The sequence below is a fragment of the Cetorhinus maximus genome, chromosome 19 (assembly GCF_964194155.1).
Source record: "Cetorhinus maximus chromosome 19, sCetMax3.hap1.1, whole genome shotgun sequence".
In the NCBI taxonomy this organism is placed as follows: Eukaryota; Metazoa; Chordata; class Chondrichthyes; order Lamniformes; family Cetorhinidae; genus Cetorhinus; species Cetorhinus maximus.
The window spans coordinates 81,976,024-81,999,721 of NC_135897.1; the positions used below are offsets into that span (position 1 = coordinate 81,976,024).

At 45.1% G+C, this 23,698-nt stretch overlaps 1 protein-coding gene across 4 annotated transcripts in view; it reads left to right on the forward strand.

The window, feature by feature from the left end:
* LOC144693966 (carboxypeptidase B-like) overlaps positions 1-23,698 on the forward strand; it is a 33,722-nt gene that overhangs the window by 3,779 nt on the left and 6,245 nt on the right. For 2 of the 4 annotated variants that reach the window (XM_078564246.1, XM_078564245.1), the window contains exons 5-10: positions 2,449-2,550; positions 3,330-3,434; positions 3,535-3,645; positions 8,616-8,706; positions 12,354-12,553; positions 22,349-22,433. In XM_078564246.1, the coding sequence (XP_078420372.1) occupies positions 2,449-2,550; positions 3,330-3,434; positions 3,535-3,645; positions 8,616-8,706; positions 12,354-12,553; positions 22,349-22,433 (694 nt within the window). The remainder of the gene's footprint in view (positions 1-2,448; positions 2,551-3,329; positions 3,435-3,534; positions 3,646-8,615; positions 8,707-12,353; positions 12,554-22,348; positions 22,434-23,698) is intronic. The other 2 variants (XM_078564242.1, XM_078564244.1) reach the window with 2 other exon arrangements.

Consider the following 23,698-nt stretch of genomic DNA (forward strand, 5'->3'; position numbering starts at 1 on the left):
AATTTGATTGAATTTTTCAAAGAGGTGACCAGTAAATATTCCAGTAAAGAGAAAGGGTGGGACCAACAAACTCAGGGAACCCTGGATGTCGAGGGATATACAGGATTGGATAAAGAGAAAAAGGGAAGTTTAAGGCAGATACCAGGGGCTCAAAGCATCGGAAACCCTAGAGGAGTATAGAATGTGTAGGGGAGGAACTTAAAAAGGAAATTAGGAGAACAAAAAGGGGGCATGAAAAAACATTGGCAGGTAAAACAAAGGAAAATCCAAAGTTATTTTACAAGTACATTAAGAGTAAGAGGATAACTAGGGAAAGAGTAGGGCCCATTAAGGACCATAGTGGTAATTTGTGTGTGGAGCCAGAAGACATAGGTAGGGTTCTAAATGAATACTTTGTGTAGGTGTTCACAAGTGAGAGGGACGACATAGGTATGGAAATCAGGCAGAAGGACTGTGATATAATTAAAGAAATTAGCATAGAAAGGGAGGAGGTTCTGAGTGGTCTGGCGGGCTTAAAAGTAGATAAATCTCTAGGCCCGGATGAAATGTATCCCAGGCTGTTGAGTGAGGCAAGGGAGGAGATAGCAGGAGCATTGGCAATAATTTTCAATACCTCTCTGGCCATAGGAGAGGTGCCAGAGGACTGGAGGACAGCCAATGTGGTACCGTTATTCAAGAAGGGAGGAAGAGATAAACCAGGGAACTACAGGCCAGTCAGTCAAACCTCAGTGGTGGAGAAACGATTGGAAGCAATTCTGAGGAACGGAATTAATCTACGCTTGGAGAGGTCGGGATTAATCAAGGACAGTCAGTATGGTTTTGTTAAGGGGACGTCATGTCTGACCAATTTGATTGAATTTTTCAAAGAGGTGACCAGGTGTGTAGATGAGGGCAATGCATTTGACATAGTCTACTTGGACTTCAGCAAGGCTTTTGATAAGATCCCGCATGGGAGACTGATATTGAAGGTAAGAACCCATGGGATCCAAGGCAATTTGGCAAATTGGATCCAGAATTGGCTGAGTGGCAGGAAGCAGAGGGTGATGGTCAAGGGGTGTTTTTGTGACTGGGTTCCTGTGTCCAGTGGGGTTCCACAGGGATCAGTATTGGGTCCCTTGCTGTTTGTGGTATATATAAACGATTTAGAATTGAATGTAGAAGGGTTGATCAGTAAGTTCGCGAATGACACGAAAATTGGTGGGGTGATAAATAGTGAGCAGGATAGCCTTAGATTACAGGAGGATATAGACGGGCTGATCAGTGGCAAATGGAATTTAATCTGGATAAGTGTGAGGTGATGCACTTGGGCAGGACAAACAAGGCACGGGAATACGCAACAACGGATAGGACCCTGAGAAGTACCGAGGATCAGAGGGACCTTGGTGTGCATGTCCACCGGTCCCTTAAGATAGCAGGACAGGTAGATAAGGTGGTTAAGAAGGCATTTGGATACTTGCCTTTATTATCTGAGGCATAGAATATAAGAGCAGGGAGGTTATGCTGGAACTGTATAAAACGCTGGTTAGGCCACAGCTAGAGTATTGCGTGCAGTTCTGGAATCTGCATTATAGGAAGGATATGGTTGCACTAGAGAGAGCGCAGAGAAGATTTACCAGGATGTTGCCTGGGCTGGAAAGTTTTAGTTATGAGGAGAGATTGAATAGATTGGGGTTATTTTCCCTGGAGTAGAGGAGATTGAGGGGAGACATGATTGAGGTATACAAAATTATGAGGGGAACAAATAGGGTAGACAGGAAGGAACTTTTCCCCTTGGTGGAGGGATCAGTAACCAGGGGGCATAGATTTAAGGTGAGGGGCAGGAGGCTTAGAGGAAGAATTTTTTTCACCCCGAGGGTGGTGGGAATCTGAAATTCACTGCCTGAAAGGGTGGTAGAGGTAGAAACCCTCATTACATTTGAGAAGTATTTGGATGTGCACTTGCGATGCCATGGCACACAAGGCTATGGGCCTAGTGCTGGAAAATGGGATTATAATAGGTACTTGTTTGACCAGAGCAAACTCGATGGGCTGAAGGGCCTTTATCTGTGCTGTAGAACTCTATGGCAGATTTTCTTCCCTAAAGGAACATTAGTGAACCAGATGGGTTTTTACAACAGTCAATTGGTCATGGTCACTATTACTGAGACTTTCAATTCCAGATTTTATTAATTGACCTTAAACCCCACCAGCTGTCATGGTGGGATTTGAACCTGGGTCCCCTGGGCATTAGCCTGGGCCTTTGGGATACTAGTCCTATAATATTACAACTAAACCAGCATCTTCCTGGTGAATAGCTATGGGTGAATACTTATATATGCAGATAGATATTTTCATACTGAAAATTCATGATTGGATTTGAAAAGATACTGAAAAAATTAATAAAAGCTATCAGAAATTGCAGTTATTTTGATGTTGGGGGTGTGCTCACAATCAATTTTTCTATTGTAGATTGAATCCTGGATTGCTAAGATCACTTTAGAAAACCCAAAATTAGTTTCTAGGTTTGAAATTGGACACAGCTATGAGCAACGAAGCATCTATCTCCTCCGGGTAAGATCACTTATACCATACCTAAAAGCAGGTCAGAGGCTAGGAATCCTGCAACGTGTAACTCACATCCTGACTCTCCAAAGCCTGTCCACCATTTACAAGACACAAGTCAGGAGTGTGATGAAATACTCCCCACTTGCCTGGATGAGTGCAGCTCTCACAACATTGAAGAAGCTTGACACCATCCAAGACAAAACAGCCCACTTGATTGGCACCGCATCCACAAGCATTCACTCCCTCCACCACTGATGCACAGTAGCAGCAGTGTGTACCATCTATAAGATGCACTGCAGGAATTCACCAAGGCTCCTTAGGCAGCACCTTCCAAACCCACAACCACTACCAACTAGAAGGACAAGGGGAGCAGGTAGATGGGAACACCACCACCTGGAAGTTCCCCTCCAAGTCACTCACCATCCTGACTTGGAAATATATCGCCGTTCCTTCACTGTTGCTGGGTCAAAATCCCGGAAGTCCCTTCCTAACAGCACTGTGGGTGCCCCTACCCCACATGGACTGCAGCAGTTCAAGAAGGCAGCTCATAACCACCTTTTCAAGGGCAACTAGGGATGGGCAATAAATGCTGGCACAACCAGCGAAGCCCACATCCCATGAATGACTAATAAAAAAAATTAATTATGTTGAAATAGTTTCTGATCTCTCTGCCCCACCTGATACGTGTCAAGAGGCCCATGTTTTGCAGAAGCTTGATAGAGTTTGCGGTTGGCCTGATGAAGTAGCTTTATGGAATGATAGTGTGTGTCAATCTCTTGTTAAAGGTTGGCAAGAGAACAGGTTTTACGAAACCTGCCATCTTTTTAGACTGTGGAATCCACGCCAGGGAGTGGATTTCTCCAGCATTTTGCCAATGGTTCGTGAAAGAGGTTAGTAATGAACACCTGTTTCACTTCTGTGATTTTTTTTTACCGACAATCTGTTTAGCAGTCAAGAAACATGCCATGTAATAAACTTATGCTTCCACAGGCTGTTAGAAATTATGGATCTGATTCCGCTATGACCACTCTTCTCAATAAACTGGATTTCCTGGTTGTTCCTGTTATCAATGTAGATGGTTATGTCTATAGCTGGGCCAGGGTAAGTGTCAGAACCTCTGTGGATGATCCAGAGTAATTCTTAAGACAGTAGTTAGTGTTACAGGATTGTGAAACAAAGGCCCTGAGCTATATGAGGTCAGAAAGCCCAAACTCAATCCATAAACATCAGGTATTTGCCATAAAACCTAGATACATAAGAACATTAGAAATAGTAGCAGGAGTAGGTCATATGGCCCCTCAAACCTGCGTCACTATTCAAGAGGATCGTCATTGACATCAACACCACTTTCTTGTCTCAATCCCATATCCGCTGATTCTCTTAGTGTCCAAAAATCAATCAGTCTCAGACTTGAAAACTGAGCATTAACTATCTTCCGGGGGGAGGAGAAAATTCCAAAGATTCACTACCTCCTGAGTGGAGAAATTCCTCCTCTGTAGACTAGGAGCTGGTTCATGCCCTGCTGAGGCCTTTAGAAGGGCCGCCAACATTTATTTGAGTAAAACAATTGACCCTGGAGTAAAGGTCATTTTGATTAGATTTTTTTCAGCCTAGCTCTTTGCTCCCAGCAGAGCGTATCAGGGCAGATCCAGGTCCTCAGCATCTCAGTCGTCGGCCAATTCGATTCACTCCACATGATATCAAGAAATGGCTGAAGGCACTTGACACTGTAGAGACTATGGGCCCTGACAACATTCCAGCAATAGCACATAAGACTTGTGCTCTAGAACTTGCTGTGCCCGTAGCCAAGCTGTTCCAGTACAGCTACAACTGGCACCTACCTGGCTATGTGAAAAATTGCCCAGGTATATCCTGTACACAAAAAGCACGACAAATCCAACCCGGCCAATTACCGCCCTACTAGTCTACTCTCGATCATCAGTAAATTGATGAAAGGTGTTGTCAATAGTGCCATCTAGTGTCACTTACTTAGAAATAGCCTGCTCAATGACACTCACTTTGGGTTCTGCCAAGGCGACTCAGCTCCTGACCTTGTTACAGCCTTAGTTCAAACATGGACAAAAGAGGTGAACTCAAAAGGTGAGGTGAGAGTGACTGCCCTTGACATCAAGGTAGCATTTGACTGAGTGTGGCAACAAGAAGCCCCAGCAAAATTGGAGTCAATGGGAAAACTCTGCCCTGGCTGGATTCATTCCTAGTACAAAGGAAGATGGTTGTGGTTATTGGAGGCCAATCATCTCAGCCCCAGGCAGCCCTGCAGTAGTTCCTCAGGGTAGTGTCCTAGGCCCAAACATCTTCAGCTGCTTCATCAATGACTTTTCTTCAGGTCAGAAGTGATGATTGCACAATGTTCAGCTCCATTCATGACTCCTCAGATACTGAAGCAGTCCATGACCACGTACAGCAAGAATTGGATAACATTCAGGCTTGGGCTGACAATTCTAAGTAACATTCACGCCACACAAGTGCCAGGCAATGACCATCTCCAACAAGAGAGACTCTAATCATCACCACTTGACATTCAATGGCATAACCATTGCTGAATCCCTCACTACCAACATCCATTGACCAGAAACTGTACTGGACTAGCCATATAAATACTGTGGCTACAAAAACAGCTCAGACGCTAGGAATCCTGTGGCAAGTAACTCACCGTCTGACTCTCCAAACCCTGTCCACTATCTACAAGGTACAAGTCAGGAGTGTGATGGAATACTCTCCACTTGCCTGGATGAGTGCAGCTCCAACAACACTCAAGAAGCTCAAAACCATCCTGGACAAAGCAGCCCACTGTCATACAATCCACCACCTTACAAATTCACTCCCCACATCACCAGTGCACAGTGGCAGCAATGTGTACAATCTGCAAGATGCACTGCTGCAACTCACCAAGGCTCCTTCGACAGCACCTTCCAAACCCAGACCTCTACCACCTAGAAGGGCAAGGACAACAGATGCATGGCAACACCATCACCTGCAAGTTCCCCTCCAAGCTACACACCATCCTGACTTGGAACTAAATTCATTGTTATTTCGCTGTTGCTGGGTCAAAATTCTGAAAATTCCTCCCTAACATCACTGTGGGTGTACCTTGCAGGAGTTTCTCTTTTCCCTCAGAGACCCTCCCCACACTCAAGTTCGTGACACCAGATTCGAAAATGTATGGCTTGAACAGAATGACCAGCAAGACAGGTTTCTCCTGATAATTCACAATCGCTTTGTCGAATCACGCACAACCCCACTGTACAAAACTCCAAAATTTAAAACAACCTGTCCCCAGTACCCAACACGAAGTCACCAGAACAAAAATGCTAACACAAACACCAAGTCCCCACGACTCGGTTTAAACTTACAAAAACACAGGCAAAACACCACATCTTGTCCTGAAGCCTTAAGGAAAAAACCATTAGACCAATATCACCAAGATATGGCTGAAACAAGTTACATTACCGGCAAAAAAAGACACCAAGTTTTCACCCAAAACCTTCACAAAACCCTCAGACCAATATCACAATGATTTGGCTGAAACTTATAATCCCCAACACAGCTGGTGTTGACCATAGGCCTGCGTAAAGGTGACCAAACTCGACCCTTCTTCCAACTGCAGCCCAAAACCTTCAGGCCAATATCACCATGATATAGCTGAAAACACTTACAATCCCCAGCGCAGCTGGCCTGACCAGTGTTGAATGTGGGCCTGAGTCAAGGTGGCCAGCCCTGACCCTCCTTCCAACTGCTGCCCAGATACTCAGCAGTGCTCCTTTTTTTTATAATAATTTAACTCAGACATGTCAAAAAATATTTCCTGTCTTTCCAATGTCCATTTAGTTGATTCCATACAAAGTCCAGTCAAATGCCATCAGCTCCTACTGGTTGAAACAATACAGGATTTTCCATGGAAGATATATGCAGACAAATGTTATCAGTTCTCATTGTATAATCAATTCTCCTGCTGTTTGAAGTGACACAGTAACATCACCCTGGTTCCAAAGTTACTGAGGGTTTGAATTACCCTATTTCCAATACTATTGTCTGTGGTGCAGACCTTAGTTGCATAATTCCTTGAGTGTATTGTATTGATGATATGTCCTTTGTGCCATTGTACTGGGTAACCAAACTTCTTGATTGCACTAGTCAGTGATATATAATGGCATTTCCCATGTGCTATTGACTGACTGCTATTAGGGAACAATGTCCAAACCCTTTTGATGAGTCAAAATGATGATGTCTGAATTAACTCCTTTCTGCCCAGCCCTGCACTGCTGACTGCAGCTTAATTTTTATATTTTTATAGTTCTAATCATGAAGTCAAAACATGTCCAAGGGTTTATATTATATTCCTAAATTTCCCAGTTGGAGGGGATTCCAATCCCACAATCTACACCACATGGACTGCAGTGGTTCAAGAAGGCAGCTCACCACCACCTTCTCAAGGGCAATTAGGGATGGGCAGCGACGCACACATCCCGTGAAAGAATTTTTTTAAAAGCACCCTTGCAAGGGCAGTACACTCACTGCAGCTAGGCAAATGTTATCATTTATTGCGAGGGGAATTGATTACAAAAATAGAGAGGTTAAGCTTCAGTTGTACAAGGCGTAGGTGAGACCACATCTGGAATACTGTGTACAGTACTGGTCTCTTTATTTAAGGAAAGATGTAAATGTGTTAGAAGCAGTTCAGAGAAGGTTTACTAGACTAATACCAGGAATGAGCGGGTTGTCTTATGAGGAAAGGCTGGACAGGTTAGACTTGTATCCACTGGAATTTAGAATAGTAAGAGGTGACTTGATTGAAACCTTTAAGATCCTGAGGGGTCTTGACAGGGTGGATGTGGTTAGATGTTTCCTCTTGTGGGAGAATCTAGAACTAGGGGTCACTGTTTAAAAGTAAGGGGTCGCTCATTTAAGACCAGGATGAGGAGAATTTTTTTCTCTCAGAGGGTTGTGAGTCTTTGGAACTCTCTTCCTCAAAAGGCAGTGGAAGCAGAGCCTTTGAATATTTTTAAGGCAGAACTAGATGTATTCTTGATTAACGGTGGGGGTGAAAGGTTATCGGAAGTAGGCAGGAATGAAGTTGAGGTTACAATCAGATCAGCCATGATCTTATTGAATGGCGGGGCAGGCTCGAGGGGCCGAGTGGCCTACTCCTGCTCCTAATTTGTATGTTCGTATCTCAACCCTAACATTTGGGATACTGACTCTTGTTTCAGACTATGGCAGCAGACCAGAATCCCTGGACTTTCATGTCACAGTGCCAGAACTTATTTGGTTATATTTTGAATCAGAGTGTAGATATAGCTCAATGAGGGAACTGAATTTTGTGCAACCAGATTAAAATTCTTTAAAGAACTGCAATTGCAATTTTAAAGACTTTCAAGTTCCCCTCCAAGCCACTCACCATCCTGACTTGGAAATATATCACTGTTCTTTCACTGTCGCTGGGTCAAAATCCTGGAACTCCATTCCTAACAGCACTGTGGGTGCACCTACACCACATGGGTTGCAGTGGTTCAAGAAGGCGGCTCACCAGCATCTTGTCAAGGGCAGTTAAGGATGGGCAATAAAAATGCTGGCCTAGCCAGTGACGCCCAAGTCCCATGAAAGAATAAAATAAAATAAAAATTGGATCGGGGTGGAATTGTAGATAGGGGATAGATGTAAAATTATCTAAAGGATCAACATAACTTTGAAGGATGTGTTAAGCCTAAGTAAAAATCCTTGAGAAAAGATTAAGGAAATTAGCATTTAGAGCATGTCAGCCTTGGCTCGATCCTCCATCCATTCTAAAATATTACCCCCCAACTTTATGAGCCCTTATTTTGCTTATTAACCTTTTGTGTGGGACCTTATCGAATGCCTTTTGGAAATCCAGGTATACTACACCTACTGGTTCCCCTTTATCTTCCCTACTAGTTACATCCTCAAAAAAACACTGATAAATTTGTCAAACTGGATTATTTGCTATTATTTGACTATGTAAGGAGGTGTTCATTGGATATGATGGCAGTAAGGATCTTACACGTTTATGTATTTGCTGTTTATATCTACAGGATCGGTTTTGGAGGAAAACGCGTTCCAGGAATCCTGGCTCTCGCTGTGTGGGCACTGATCCAAACCGAAACTTCGATGCCAAGTGGTGCTGTAAGTTCCTGCATGCTAATAAACAACACAATGTCTGTGGGCAGTGTGTGATTTCTAACACAGCTAGAAAGAAATGAATGGCATCATAAACATTCGAGATGCTTCCCAAAATCTTGTGCAAGGAGTTCATTTTCTGTCCACAAATCTTAAAAACATTAAAACATATGAAATAGGAGCAGGAGTAGACCTTAAATGGTGTGGAGGGGGGGGTGGGGAAACTAGAAAAGGGGAGGGTAGCAGCAAAAGTGGGAAGGCAAGGGATAGGAGAGGGGGAAAAGAAAGGGAAGGAAAATAAGGGGAGAAGATAGTAAAGGGGAGGACGAAGAAGAGTGAATGGAGAAGGGAGTTGACGGGGAAGGGGAGGATGGGTGAGGGTGCAAGAAGGAGAGGAGAGGAAAAGAGGAAAAGGTGAAAGTGGAGGAAGAGAAGTAGGGAGAGGGAAGAGATGCAGAGGATAGTGAGGGGAGAAAGAAAGGCAAAGGGAGGGGACAGGGAAAAAGGAAGAGAAAGGGGGAGTGTGTGAGAAAGATAGGGTGAAGAGGAAGAGAGGGATAATGACGGGAAACTGAAGGAAAGGAAAATAAAGAGGAGCAGAAGGGAGGTACTGGAAGGTGGAGGACAGAGAGGGGAAGAGTATGCAACAGAAAGAAATTGCCGATGGTAGAAAGGGGAACATAGAGGGGCTTGAGTAGGATAAACAGCAAGGAGGAGTTTTTCTCTTCAATTCTCTCTCTCTCTCTCTCTCCACCCTCCAACAATAAACTTGTAATATTGATGATGACAATATATTTCTGCTCCTCTCCTCAAAAAAACCAACCCTTGGACTCCACCATCATTGCAAACTACCACCCCACCTCCACACGCCCTTTCCTCTCCCACATCCGTTCCTGTCTTTCCTGGAACTCCATGTCTAAAACTCTCTAATCCGGTTTCTGCCCCTGTCACCATACTGATACATCTGATAGTTAATGTGACAAAGGTAACTTTTCCCTTCTTGCCCTGTCTACAGCCATTGCCATTTTTGCCCACACCATCCACCTTTAGCACTTCCCCACTGTCATCCAACAGGGTGGGCCTCATCTAGTTCCATTCTTATCTTTCTGATCATATCTGGTATAACATTTGAGATGATTTCTCTTCCCACTCCCTCACCATTGTATCTGGTGTCTTCCAATAATCTATTTTGTATCCATATGCTGTCCCTTAGCCCACATATGTTGATGACACCCAGCTCTAACTCACCGCCACTTCTCTCCATTCCTCCACTGTTGTTGAAATATCAGGCTGTTTATCTGACATCCAGGACTGAATGAGCGGACAGTTCCTTCAACTAAATATTGGGGAGAGTGAAGTCACCACCGGGATCATCCGGTCCCGCCGCAAGTCATTGGACTTTTGATTGGACCACCGCATTCACCTGGGCGGATCCCACCATGGCGGGACCGGAAAATCCCTGCCACTGTTTTAGTCACCCTCAAAATTCCCTAATGGCCGACTCCATCCTTTCCCTGGGACCAGCCAAGCTTACATAATGAGGTTTGGCTGAGAGCCCAGGCATCCATTAAGTTGTTGAAATACCTGCACTCCAGAGGAAACATTGACAGTTTGATTGACAGCCCAGGCTCTCTGATCTCTGCTGTCAATTTCACAATGTTTAAAGTTAAGTGGTTTCAAGGGTTTGTGGTTTTTGTTATTTATACCTTAAAGGGTCTGGATAATTGACACTTTTACTGTCTTGTAGTGAAATGACTCTTTTCCCAACATTATGAATGAATTACTTTTTTTTAAAAAGCTTTTTTTTTTACACATCCAAAAGTCAGGAGTGTGATGGAATACTCTCCATTTGTCAGGATGATTGAGGCTCCAACAACACTCAAAAAGCTCGACATCATTCAGGACATAGCAGTCTGCATGATTGGCACCCCATCTTCAACATCACTCCCTCCACCACTGACGCACAGTGGCAGCAGTGTGTATTATCTACAAGATGCACTGCAGCAACTCACCAAGACTCCTTTGACAGCACCTTCCAAACCAGCAACATCTACCACCTAAAAGGACAAGGGCAGCAGATGCATGGGAACATCAGCACCTGCAAGTTCCCCTCCAAGCCACACACCATGCTAACTTGGAACTATATTGCCATTCCTTCACTGTTGCTGGGACAAAATCCTAGAGCTCCCTCCCTAACCGTGGGCGTACCTACACCACTTGGACTGCAGAGGTTCAAGAAGACAGCTTACCACCACCTTCTCAAGGGCAATTAGGGATGAGCAATAAATGCTGGCCTAGCCAGTGATACCAAAATCCCATGAAAGAATAAAAAATAATCCGACTGACGATAGCGATCATTGGTCCTATACAGTGTATACTGGGTCAATGGACATGGAAGTATCATAGATTGGCATGAGGGCTCTTGGGGTGAGTGGAAGGGCAGAGCTTGGCATAGGGGACATGAGGGACCATAGAGGGTGGGTGGAAGACAGAGTTAGGCATAGCAGGTATGAAGGGCCATAGGGGCTGCATGGGGGCATGAGGTGGCATGGATGGGGCATGGGAGGTGTTTGGAGGATCAGTGGTTGTGAGGGATGAGGGCTGGAGGGCCTTTGAGTTCTTATTTTAACTGGGATGATGTCCCATGGCACCAAGGTGGTGCCTTTTAAACAGGCCGCCTCCACATCTGGCAACCCCTGTGGCTGCCTCCAGACCTTTTCCCAGGTTGGCTGGCCCGACTCCAGCCTCACCTGCTGAGATTCTGATGAAGAGTCAAAGGGACTCGAAACGTCAACTGTGTTCCTCTCTGCAGGTGCTGTCAGACCTGCTGAGTTTATCCAGATATTTTTGTTTTTGTTTCTTAAAGGAGGAAGCAAGGTAGAGAGGTCTCCTAAACCTGTCCGCCTGTCTGCCTTACTTTCCTCCTTTTAAGACTCTCCTTAAAATCTGCCTCTTTAACCAAGCTTTTGGTCATCCTGACCTAATATCTCCTTCTATGGCTCAGGGCCATCTTATGTTTTATAATGTGCCTATGAAATGACTTAGAATGTTTTGTTATGTTTAGAAATATAAGTTCTTTTTTGATTAAAAATCATCATTAAAATTCTCTCTGGTGCTGATTTGTGGAGATGTAAAGGTTTCCTTTTAAAAAGTAGATTGTTTCAAGCTTCAGCTGAAACAAGATGGAAAAGGCCTGCGGGGGGTCAGAATCAGCGGCCAAGACCAGTGCTGGGCTATGGGAATGGCACAGCAGCAAGTGAGGGCAAGCGTCAGAGCGCAGTCCCCAGAGCAACATTGGCAGCCTAGAATGGGCCATGGGGAATTACAGCAAGAAGCTAACCAGCACAGTGGAGAAATGCTCAGCGACACAGTATTGTTGTTGGAAAACAGAGCTTTGGCTCTTTCAGTTGATGTAACAGATCCCATGGCCCTCTTTGAAAAAGGGAAAGGATGTACTCCCCAACCCTGGCCTCTGTATAACCCTCAGCCAATGCCTAAAACAGATGATCTGCTCATTTATTTCACTGTTTTCTGTGGGAACTTAATTTGACATTACAACAGTGCCTACGGTTCAAAAGTTCCTCATTAGTGTTAGGTACTGAGGTTGTGAGAGGCGCTATATAAATACAAATTCGTTCTTTTTTTATATTCAGCCATTGGTGCTTCAAGGGACCCGTGTGATGATATTTACTGTGGATCACATGCAGAATCTGAGAAGGAAGTTAAGGCTGTTGCAGGCTTCATCCGTCAATACTGTGGCATCAAGGCTTATCTCACTATCCACTCCTATTCCCAGATGTGTCTCTTCCCCTACTCTTACACCTATTTATTGACACCCAACTACAAAGAACTGGTATGTGACATTTAGTAATGAATTAAATCTGCTCAACATATTTCGGTTATGATGAGATTATTTTAATAGGTTTATAGGTTTGAGGAGGAGATATTGGCTGAGTGGTAATGTCACTCAACTAGTGGCCAAGGCTAATCATCTGGGGATGTGGGTTCAAATCCCACCATGGCAGCTAGTGGAATTCAAATTCAATTAATAAATCTGGAATAATATAAAGCTGGTGACAACTATCATAATGTCCTATAGGAGCATTAATCTGCCATCCTTACCTGATCTGGCTGAATATGTGACTCCAGACCCACCATAATATGGTTGATTCATAACTACCCTCTGCAATAGCTGAGCAAGCCACTCAGCTCAAGGACAATGAGGTATGGGCAGCAAATGCTGGCCTTGCCAATGACACTCATGTCCTGTGAAAGGGAAAAAAGGTCTAGAATACAACATAATACAGGACACCATAGGGAGGGTGTGCTCTGCAGAAATAAATTGTAAAGTTTGGTGCAAAGAATTTGTATGCATTATAATTTTCTATCTTCAGAAGACAGGTCAGTACTTTTAAAGCTTGGAAAAAGTATTGCTATGCTGTCTTTATTCCTCTCTGGCGAATTTTATCTCAAACAACGCATTTCCTTTGCACAAGACCAAAACCTTCAGCAGGCACCACCATATCAGGGCAGGTGACTGAGTGGAGCATATAAACCTGCCATCCACGAGCTATTGGAGGTGTTGCAGGCTGAGAGGTTGTACATTGTTGGCGGGTGTGGGGGTGGGGATCGGAGTGTGTGAAGGGGCAATGACCCTGGTTTGTGATCATTTTCATCCGATTCAAAGCAATGTGCTATCATTGCAACGATATGCATAACAATGGCTCATCCTGTGGAATTCTCTTTAACAGAAGGTGGCAGTAGCTGGGGGGATGATCACATAGGGGAGAATTTTCTCCCCGTCAGGGGTTGCTGAGCGGGAGCGGGCGCAGGTGGGCGCGCAGCCATTTTACGTGGGCAGGCCAATTAAGGCCCGCCCAGCGTGACGCGCACCCGGATGTGCTGACCGCTCCCTGTGCGGGCCGGGGGAGGAGGGAGAGTCAGAGCCTGCGCTCTCTCGCGCATGCGCGTGAAGGAGCACAGAAATCTCCCTGAGGCAGCTCTGTGCCTCAGGGAGATTAGTTTGACTATCAAAAATTTAAATAAAGAAAGAAAAAAAAATTTAAGACGTGTCCCCTCCTGTGACAGTGTCACATGAGCTGAGATATGTCCATGAACTTTAATAAAAATTTTTATACAATTTATAAACACTTCATGAAACCTCATCCCGCCCGTGGATGAGGTTTCATGATAAATGCAAAGGCCACCTGGGCTCTTCGCCTGCCCCCCGCCAACCTTAAGGTTGGACGGGCAGCTCCATTAATTATTTTAATTAGCTTTTAAAAGGCCCTAATAGGCCTTTGACAGTTTGGAGGGCGCGCCGAACTGGAAATCGGAATGATGTGGTAACGTCGGGACGCACACCTGGCGTCGCCACGTGTCATTTTACGCATCGGCAAGCGGGGCCCGCCCCCACACACCAACCCGAAGATTCTGGCCATAGACTTTAACGCTCTGTGCTAAATGTGCACTTAAAGCAGGCAGCGTCCCAGTGTGTTTGACAAAGGAACAAATGGTGAATTGGATCATTTCTTTTGCTCCTTTCCCTCATCTACTATACCTGAGTTTCTCATGCATTAACATCCCATAACCAAATACATCAATATCTCCTGCTCTTGTCTGAGACAGCACTTGGCTCTCTGGCACCCTCTGATGTTAACATACAGGATTTGGTTGGGAGAAATGATTGCAGATTAACACGCACATGGCCCTTAGAGCTGGATTTTCCACTGCTAGACCCAACCAAAATAGGGCAGCAAAGAAACAGAAACAAAACAAGGTATGGAAACATGGAGCTGGTTCAATCCATGCCCATTGGCAGTGCCATAGTAAATTTTACCCCTGCTTCTCAGCCAGAAAGGATCTTTCTTTTCCCCCCCGAATAGGAGCAAAAGTAATGGAGTGCAGTATTTTCTCAAAATTACAGTGTAATTTTCAGCCCTGAGGTGAATGGTCCTCATACCGACACCCAACATTTAACTAGTGAGTAGCTGTGAAACACGCCGAAGGTATCCAGGTTGTGACAGATTAGCAAAAGCAATACAATATATTAGCCTAGAAAGAAATACCAAAAATGCGTGAGGTTAGACAGCAGTAATAACAATTGTGTGTAGCAGTGAAGTGCACTTAATGCCTATAGCTATTGGAGCTCTGCCAAAATACTCTGGGAACAAATGGTTTGTTGTCCCTGCTCTAAGAGGACGACACATTGGTGGAGAGCAACTGGCCCAAACTGCAGGTGTCACCAGTTCCAGGCTGAAACAAGCCTGACACAAAACATACAATGCGGCGAAGAGCAGTGGGAAACCAGGGGATTGGGAAGCCTACCAAGACCAACAGAGGACAACTAAAAAAGAAATAAGGAGGGAGAAGATTAAATATGAGGGTAAACTAGCCAGTAATATAAAAGAAGATTGCAAGAGTTTTTTTAGACATATAAAGGGTAAGAGAGAGGCAAAAGTGGACATTGGGCCGCTGGAAAATGACGCTGGAGAAGTAGTAGTGGGGAACAAAGAAATGGCGGAGGAACTGAATAGGTACTTTGCATCAGTCTTCACAGTGGAAGACACGAGTAACATCCCCAAATTTCAAGAGAGTCAGGGGGCAGAGGTGAGTATGGTGGCCATTACCAAGGAGAAGGTGCTAGGAAAACTGAAAGGTCTGAAGGTGGATAAATCACCTGGACCAGATGGATTACACCCCAGAGTTCTGAAGGAGATAGCTGAAGAGATAGTGGAGGCGTTAGTGGTGATATTTCAGGAATCACTGGAGTCAGGGAGAGTCCCAGAGGACTGGAAAATCGCTAATGTAACCCCCCTGTTTAAGAAGGGAGTGAGGCAAAAGACGGGAAATTACAGGCCAATTAGCCTGACCTCGGTCGTTGGTAAGATTTTAGAGTCCATCATTAAGGATGAGATTTCAGAATACTTGGAAGTGCATGGTAAAGTAGGGCAAAGTCAGCATGGTTTCATCAAGGGGAGGTCATGCCTGACAAATCTGTTAGAATTCTTTGAGGAGGTAACGAGTAGGTTAGACAAAGGAGAGCCAATGGATGTTATCTACTTGGACTTCCAGAAGGCCTTTGACAAGGTGCCACACAGGAAGCTGCTCAGTAAGATAAGAGCCAATGGTGTTAGAAGCAAGGTACTAGCATGGATAGAAGATCGGCTGTCTGGCAGGAGGCAGAGAGTGGGGATAAGGGGGTCCTTCTCAGGATGGCGGCCGGTGACTAGTGGAGTTCCGCAGGGGTCAGTGTTGTGACCACAACTTTTCACTTTATACATTAATGATCTAGATGAAGGAACTGAGGGCATCCTGGCTAAGTTTGCAGATGATACAAAGATAGGTGGAGGGACAGGTAGTATTGAGGAGGTGGGGAGGCTGCAGAAGGGTTTGGACAGGTTAGGAGAATGGGCAAAGAAGTGGCAGATGGAATACAACGTGGGGATGTGTGAGGTCATGCACTTTGGTAGGAAGAATAGAGGCATAGACTATTTTCTAAATGGGGAGAGAATTCAGAAATCTGGAGTGCAAAGGGACTTGAGAGTCCTAGTCCAGGATTCTCTTAAGGCTAACTTGCAGGTTGAGTTGGTAGTTAGGAAGGCAAATGCAATGTTGGCATTTATTTCGAGAGGACTAGAATATAAAAGCAGGGATGTGCTGCTGAGGCTTTATAAGGCTATGATCAGACCACATTTAGAATATTGTGAGAAATTTTGGGCCCCGTATCTCAGGGAGGATATGCTGGCCCTGGAGAGGGTCCAGAGGAGGTTCACGAGAACGATCCCAGGAATGAAAGGCTTAACATATGAGGAACGTTTGAGGACTCTGGGTCTATACTCGATGGAGTTTAGAAGGATGAGGGGGGATCTGATTGAAACTTACAGAATACTGAAAGGCCTGGATAGAGTGTATGTGGGGAAGATGTCTCCATTAGTAGGAGAGACTAGGACCCGAGGGCACAGCCTCAGAGTAAAGGGAAGACCTTTTAGAACAGAGATGAGGAGAAATTTCTTTAGCCAGAGAGTGGTGAATCTATGGAATTCATTGCCACAGAAGGCTGTGGAGGCCAGGTCATTGAGTGTATTTAAGACTGAGATAGATAGGTTCTTGGTTGGTAAGGGGATCAAAGGTTACAGGGAGAAGGCGGGAGAATGGGGCTGAGAAACCTACCAGCCATGATTGAATGGCGGAGCAGACTCAATGGGCCAAATGGCCTAATTTCTGCTCCTATGTCTTATGGTCTTATGACAGGTGATAAAATGAGGATTGCATGCACTTTGACATCCAAACCACTGCTGCCCATATTGTAATTCACACCAAGCCCTGTAACCCCATCACCCCTGTGCTCACTGACCTATGTATGTTCCCAGTCTAGCAACACTTCGATCTTAAAATTATATTTCTTACTTTCAAATCCCTCCTTGGCCTCACCCATTCTTATCTCTGTAACCTCCTTGAGCCCTCCAGCCATCCAAAATCTCTGTATTCCTCCAATTCTAGCCTCTTGAACATCCTAATATTCTTTGCTTCATCATTGTTGGCTGTGCTTTCAACTGATAAGACCCAAAATTCTGGAATTCCCTTCTTAAATCTTTCCACCTGCTTTCCCTCCTTAAGACAGTCCTTAAAACTGACCTCTTTGGCAGAGCTTTTGATCACCTATCCTAGTATCTTCCTAAACAAAAACAAAAATACCTGGAAAAACTCATTTCCAGGTATTTTTGTTTTTGTTTTGGATTTCCAGCATCCGCAGTTTTGTGCTTTTATCCTAGTATCTTCCTGTGTGCCTTGGTGTCAAATGTTGTTTGATAACTCTCCTGTGAAGAATCTTAGGATGTTTTTACTAGTTAAGGGGGTTATATAAATGCAAGTTATTGTTATATTATTTATTTATTTGTCTCTGGAGATCTCCTTGAGGAGATGACATAGATCTGTTAGAGTCTACTGAGACAATGGACGGAATTTAATCCAGCCCATCTCGGTGGGAAACATGGTGGTCGGGCCCACTGAATAATGGGAGAGGCCTCACGTCAGTCTGCCGGCCTCTGATTGGCTGGCAGCTCTCAGCCATTAAGTTAGAGGCACGAAAGGGCTCATGCTAAAAACTCACCTACTCATGGTGGGATATCAGTTAGGCTCATTGATCAGCCAATTGACACCAATTATCCCTGACCCCACTGCAATTTAGTGGTGGCTCAAGGATTAAATGGGAGCTGCATGGCTCTCCTTGACTCCTGGGGAAGAATTTTTGGCGGGCAGGGCCTGCTCGTCAAGGCGTCTCATGATGAGGGGTGACGTTAGGCGTATGTCCCAACGTCGCCACACATCATTTAGATTTTCACACACCCGCCGAACTGTCAAAGGCCTGTTAAGGCCATTAATTAACTAATTAAACCTATTGAGAAAGCTGCCCGTCCAACCTTAAGGTTGGCGGGGGGGGCAGGCGAAGAGCCCAGGCGACCTTCACATTTTTCATGGAATCTCACCCACGGGCGGGATGAGGTTTCATGAAGGGTTTATAAATTAAGTAAAGTTCATTGACATGTTCCAGCTCATGTGACACTGTCACATGAGGGGACGTGTCTTAAAACTTGTTTTTCTCTTTATTAAAATTTTTCAAACTTAAAACTTATCTCCCTGAGGCACAGAGATTTCTGCGCTCCTTCGTGCACATGCGCAAAAGAACGCACTCCCGACTCAGGAAACCCACCCCCACCCCCACTGCCTGCCCAGGGAGCGCTCAGCACTTCCAGGTTGGCCCGCCCACATAAAATGGCGGCGTGGACCCCATCGGGGGTGCCTATCGGGTCCGCTCCCGCATAACCCCACCTTCCCCCAAACAGGGGGCAAATTCTGCCCTTGAGGTTACGCAGCAAACCCTGTTGTGCCCACTGTTGGCATCCCTCTGTGCTCGATCAAGGCACCTGGCAACTTGCTTCAAACTCCCATGGCCCGCCCATTTCAGTCATTCCCTTTCCCTGTGACCCCCTCCACCCTGCCCTCACTCATCTGTGTCCAGGGACTCAGCAACAATTCCTGGTTAAGTCCTTTGAGATTTACCGGCAGCAGACACTGCTCCTGGTGGTGCTGTTGGCACTGGAGAGCTGTTGACCTCTGATTGGCTGGCAGCTCTCTGCAGACGGGATTTCCACCCCTCGGGGTCCTAAATCCTGTGGGAATGCCCAGGGTAAAAGCATCCAGGTTGTAACTCTGTGTGAAGAAGATCTTCCTGACATCATCCCTGCTTCCTCATCTCCTGCAGTTGTGGTTTAAATTGAAATGATGCCAATGACTAGCCCTTTCTATTCTAATTAATAACCTATATCCAGGACTTGGATGTTCTCCATCTGCCTCACTGACAGAATCAAATATTATTTTATTGTATTATTCAAGGTGTAGCCAACTCAGGGGACTAAAACAAATTATTTGCATTTACGTAGTTCATTTCTTGACCCGAAGACATCACAAAGTGCTTCTCAGCTAATCAATTCCTTTTGAGGTGCGGTCACTGTTATAATGTAGGAAAGGCAGCAGCCAATTTGTGCACAGCAAGCTCCCACAAGCAGCAACATGTTAATGACTGGATAATCTGTTCTACTGATTGAAAGATAAATATTGACCAGGACAATAGGATCACTCCCCTGCTTGCCTTTTAAATAGTGCATGGGATCTTTTATGGCCAGCTGAAGGGACAGAAAAGGCCTTGATTTTACATCTCAAACAAAAAACATCTCCCTCAAGACTGTGGAGGACTCCTCAGGTCTCCACTTGAGTGTCAGCCAAGATTTTCAGCAAGGCAGTCTCTGATTTAAATATGAACTGATGGGTTCTGAACCAATATAGTTCAGAATTCTGTCTATGTTCTTAATTGCTGCCCTATAATAACTTGGAATTGTAGTTCCTTTGCAACGCCAGCAGATTCAACTGCCTATCTGCTGCCCCCACCCAACTCCTCATGAATTTGACCAAGTTGTACTGCATTCTCAGTTATTCCTGTGGATCAGTAATAGGGACCCTGGAGCATGAGGCACTCCAGCCAGTGCATCCCCTTAGCCCTGCATTGTTCCTTTACTTAGCATTTTTTATCTCTATTCAAATGATTTTAAACATTCACTCCCTCCACCATGATGCACAGTGGCAGCAGTTTGTGCCTTATATAAGATGCACTGCAACAACAGGCCAAGGCTCCTTCGACAGCACCTTCCAAATCCCCACACCACCGAGAAGGATAAGGGCAGCAGACGCATGGGAACACCACCGCCTGCAAGTTCCTCTCCAAGCCACTCACCATCCTGACTTGGAAATATATCGCCGTTCCTTCACTGTCGCTGGATCAAAATCCTGGAACTCCCTTCCTAACAGCATTGTGGGTGTACCTACACCACATGGACTGCAGCAGTTCAAGAAGGCTGCTCACCATCACCAACTAGGGATGGGCAACAAATGCCAGCCTAGCCAGCAAAGCCCACGTCCTGTGGAAGAATACATTTTTTAACATGATTTATCCCTCTCCAAGCTTCACCCCTCAGGGCTGGATTTTTGCAGCCTCCCCTCTCCCAGGCTTGTTTTCAGCGGTGGGGGAGGGGGTGCGGGGGCACATAAAATACGAGGGGTGCCCGGCCCACTATCTTCCTGCCCACCCACGAGCTGTCCCCCCCATATACGTTAAGTGGACAGGGGCCAAAGTCAGCAGCCCGTCCGCCATTTTTAAATAAATAATTAATAGTCAGTTGAGCGTTTTACCAAGCCAATTGACCAGGATATTAAGCTGCCCATGCCGTAATACAGTTAGCTTGGGCGGGCTGACAGGAGTGGGCAGTCTGTGTTTTTTGAGCCCATGTTGGAAACAAGGTGAGAAAACGCGGGGTGGGGGCGGGGGTTACATCATTCAGGGGGTGCCCTGTGCACATCAGGAACAACCCTCCCACAATATTACCACCCCCACTTTGGTCTCCCCCCAACCCCCTCACCCCACCCCCACCCGGCCTCCAAAATACATTCCTGCCAATCCGCCCCCCGCCCCCCAACCCCACCCCCCAATCCCTCAGCTGCCCGGTCCCTCCCCACCTATACAAACCTGACTTAACTGGCTCCAGTGTCCATTCCTCTTCTTCATGGGCCTTCTTGCAGTTCCAGCAGCGCCCACTACCGAGTTCTGGCACTGTTGGGACTGCTGGAGCTGCCATCCAACCTGACTGAGGTGCGGAAGCCCCAGTCTTTCCTCGTTTAGTCTGCTGGCAACATGTTATAGCTGTGGGGGTGGGCTTCTTTCAGGTGCATTGGCTAGTAGCGGGCTTTCTTTCTGGCTGGGCAAGTAGTCTGCACCCCTCCCCCCCACCCCCACCAACCCACCCCGTTAAATCCTGCCTCTAAATTTGTGTATGGCCTTTCATGTGAGATTATAGTGAAGATTTCCTGATATTCTGGATGAACTATAATCGCAGGATTATCAAGTATCCAGTGATGCTACTTCCGCAAAACAGAAAAGGGATTGGGTCAGCCAGGACCTGCCCCTTCTAAAACTGGATTGGCCGTCAATTAATGGGTTACAAATCTTCAATTTTGTTCCCAACCACAACGCTGCCTAACTTTGGGGGCAGCTTTAATGTGAATAACATCACTGGTGAACTCTTGATTACTCACTGTCACTCCCAAAGTAAAAAGATGCCTAACTGAAGGGGAATGTTTAACAGCAGACAACCCCTTTCTGCCTTGGGCATTTTGGGCTATTTTTAACATCTCCGCCATCACAGGTGTCAAGAGAGATCTCTGCCACATCAACACCCTCTTTCCCCCACCACCCCGACCTCACCCCGCCTACCCCACTTCACTCCGACATATCAACATGCACATATATTTATATAATCCTCAGGATTCAATAACAAATAGCAGAACTCAGGGGCCGTAAGTATAAAATAGACATTAATTAATCCAATAGGGAATTGAGCAGAAAGTTTTTTCCCCAGAGAGTGGTTAGAATGTGGAACTCGCTTCCACATGGAATAGTTGAGTGAATAGCAATGATATATTTCTGGGGAGGCTAGATAAACACATGAGCAAGAAAGAAGCAAAAGGATGGGCTGATAAAAAGTTGAATGAAAGGGGATTGGAGGAGGCTCGTGTGAAACATAAACATCAGCATGGACTGAATGGTCTAGGAACATAGGAACAGAAAAGGCTATTCAGCCTGTGGAGCCTGCTCCACCATTCAATACGATCATGGCTGATTGAACACTTCGCTGCCTTTTACCCATACGATCCTCATAACCCTTTATGTTATTGTTAGTTAGAAATCTATCAATCTTTACCTTAAACATACTCAAAAACTGACCTTCCACGGCCCTCTGGGGTAGGGAATTCCAAAGATTCACAACCCTTTGAGTAAAGAAATTTCTCCTCATCTCAGTCCTAAGTGGCTTCCCCTTTATTATGAAATTGTGTGCCCTGGTTCTAGACTCCCCAACCAGGGGAAATATCTTACCTGCATCTTGTCCATTCCTTTGAGTATTTTGTAGGTTTCTGTGATGTCCATTCTATGTAACAACCTTCCTTAGCATTGGCGATGAAGAATCGAAATGCAACAAAGTAAGATTTTGTGCATCGTATTTGACTAGTAATTGTACTTTTGTTCTGTGATTTATTTCAGGACACTATGGCTAGCAATGCAGTTAAAGCCTTGAGCAGTCTTCATGGAACTCAATATGAGTATGGTCCCGCTGCGATCATAATATGTAAGCATTGTGGAACAGAGGAACAGGAGGAGGTCATTTAGCCTCTCAAGTCTGTTCTGTCATTCAGTGCAATCATGGCTGACCTGTGATCTAACTCCATATCCCTCAATACCTTTTGTCAACTGAAACCTATCAACCTCAAATTTAAAATAAGCAACTAACCCAACGGCAACTGCGTCTGTGGAAGAGAATTCCAAACTTCTACCACCTTTTGTGTGTAAAGTGTTTCCTGACTTCCTGAAAAGCTAGACACTGGCATGTAGGTTTTGCCCACCCGTCTTAGATTCCCCAACCAGCAGAAATAGTTTCTCTCCATCTATTCTATCAGTTCCCCTTAATATCTTGAAAACTTTGTTCAGATTGCCCCTTAACCTTCCAAATTTTGGGGAATACAACCCTAGTTTGTACAATATCTCCTTGTATTTTAACCCTTGGAATCTAGGTATTCTAGCAAATCTAAGCTGCACTCCACCCAAGGGAAACATATTCTTCCTAAGGTGTGGTGTCCAGAACTGAACTAATTTGTGTGTGCGCAAATTTAGAAACAAAGTTCATTCAATCTGGAATGATGATGCGATGTGCTGATGTGAAGCTCTGAGGCGCAGTGCGAAATGTGTTTGTAGTTATAATTCAATGCGTCATCCCACTGTCAAGAAATGGAGAGTCACCACATTCTGGTCTCGACTCCTATTGGCATCGACACTGGTAGAGAATTGAGAGCAAGTCAACTCATTTTCTCAGCTAAGAGTGGTCCATGTCATTTAACACCAGTTAAAACAAGCATCGAGTTTGGCCAATGGTTGACATGATTAAACCAGTGAGTAGCAGAACTGCACTGATCAGAAAGTTCCAGGTCTGACCAGCAGATCATGCTGAGATCGGCACTATCAGACAGGATAATGATAGGAAAACTTCATTTGGCCCCATTGGCCCTGCTTTAGAGAGGAGAAGGTTAAGAAAGTTTTTGTCCCTGATCAACGTTCAATGCTGTCAGATTGTTCTACCTGGAAGCGACAGTTAAGGACAGGATTATTCATTGCTTCACAACCATTTGATGAACAGCAGATCAGAGTTTGGTAAGAACACAATTGAAAGCCCAGGCCTGTTAGACCTTTCCATTTGTCAATACTATATACAAACAGAAAAACTCAGCAGGTCTGGCAGCATCTGTGGAGCGAGAAACAGAGTTCACGTTTCGAGTCCATATGACTACTCTTCAGAGCTAAAGAGAAGTGGAAATGTGATGGATTTTATACTGTTTAAGA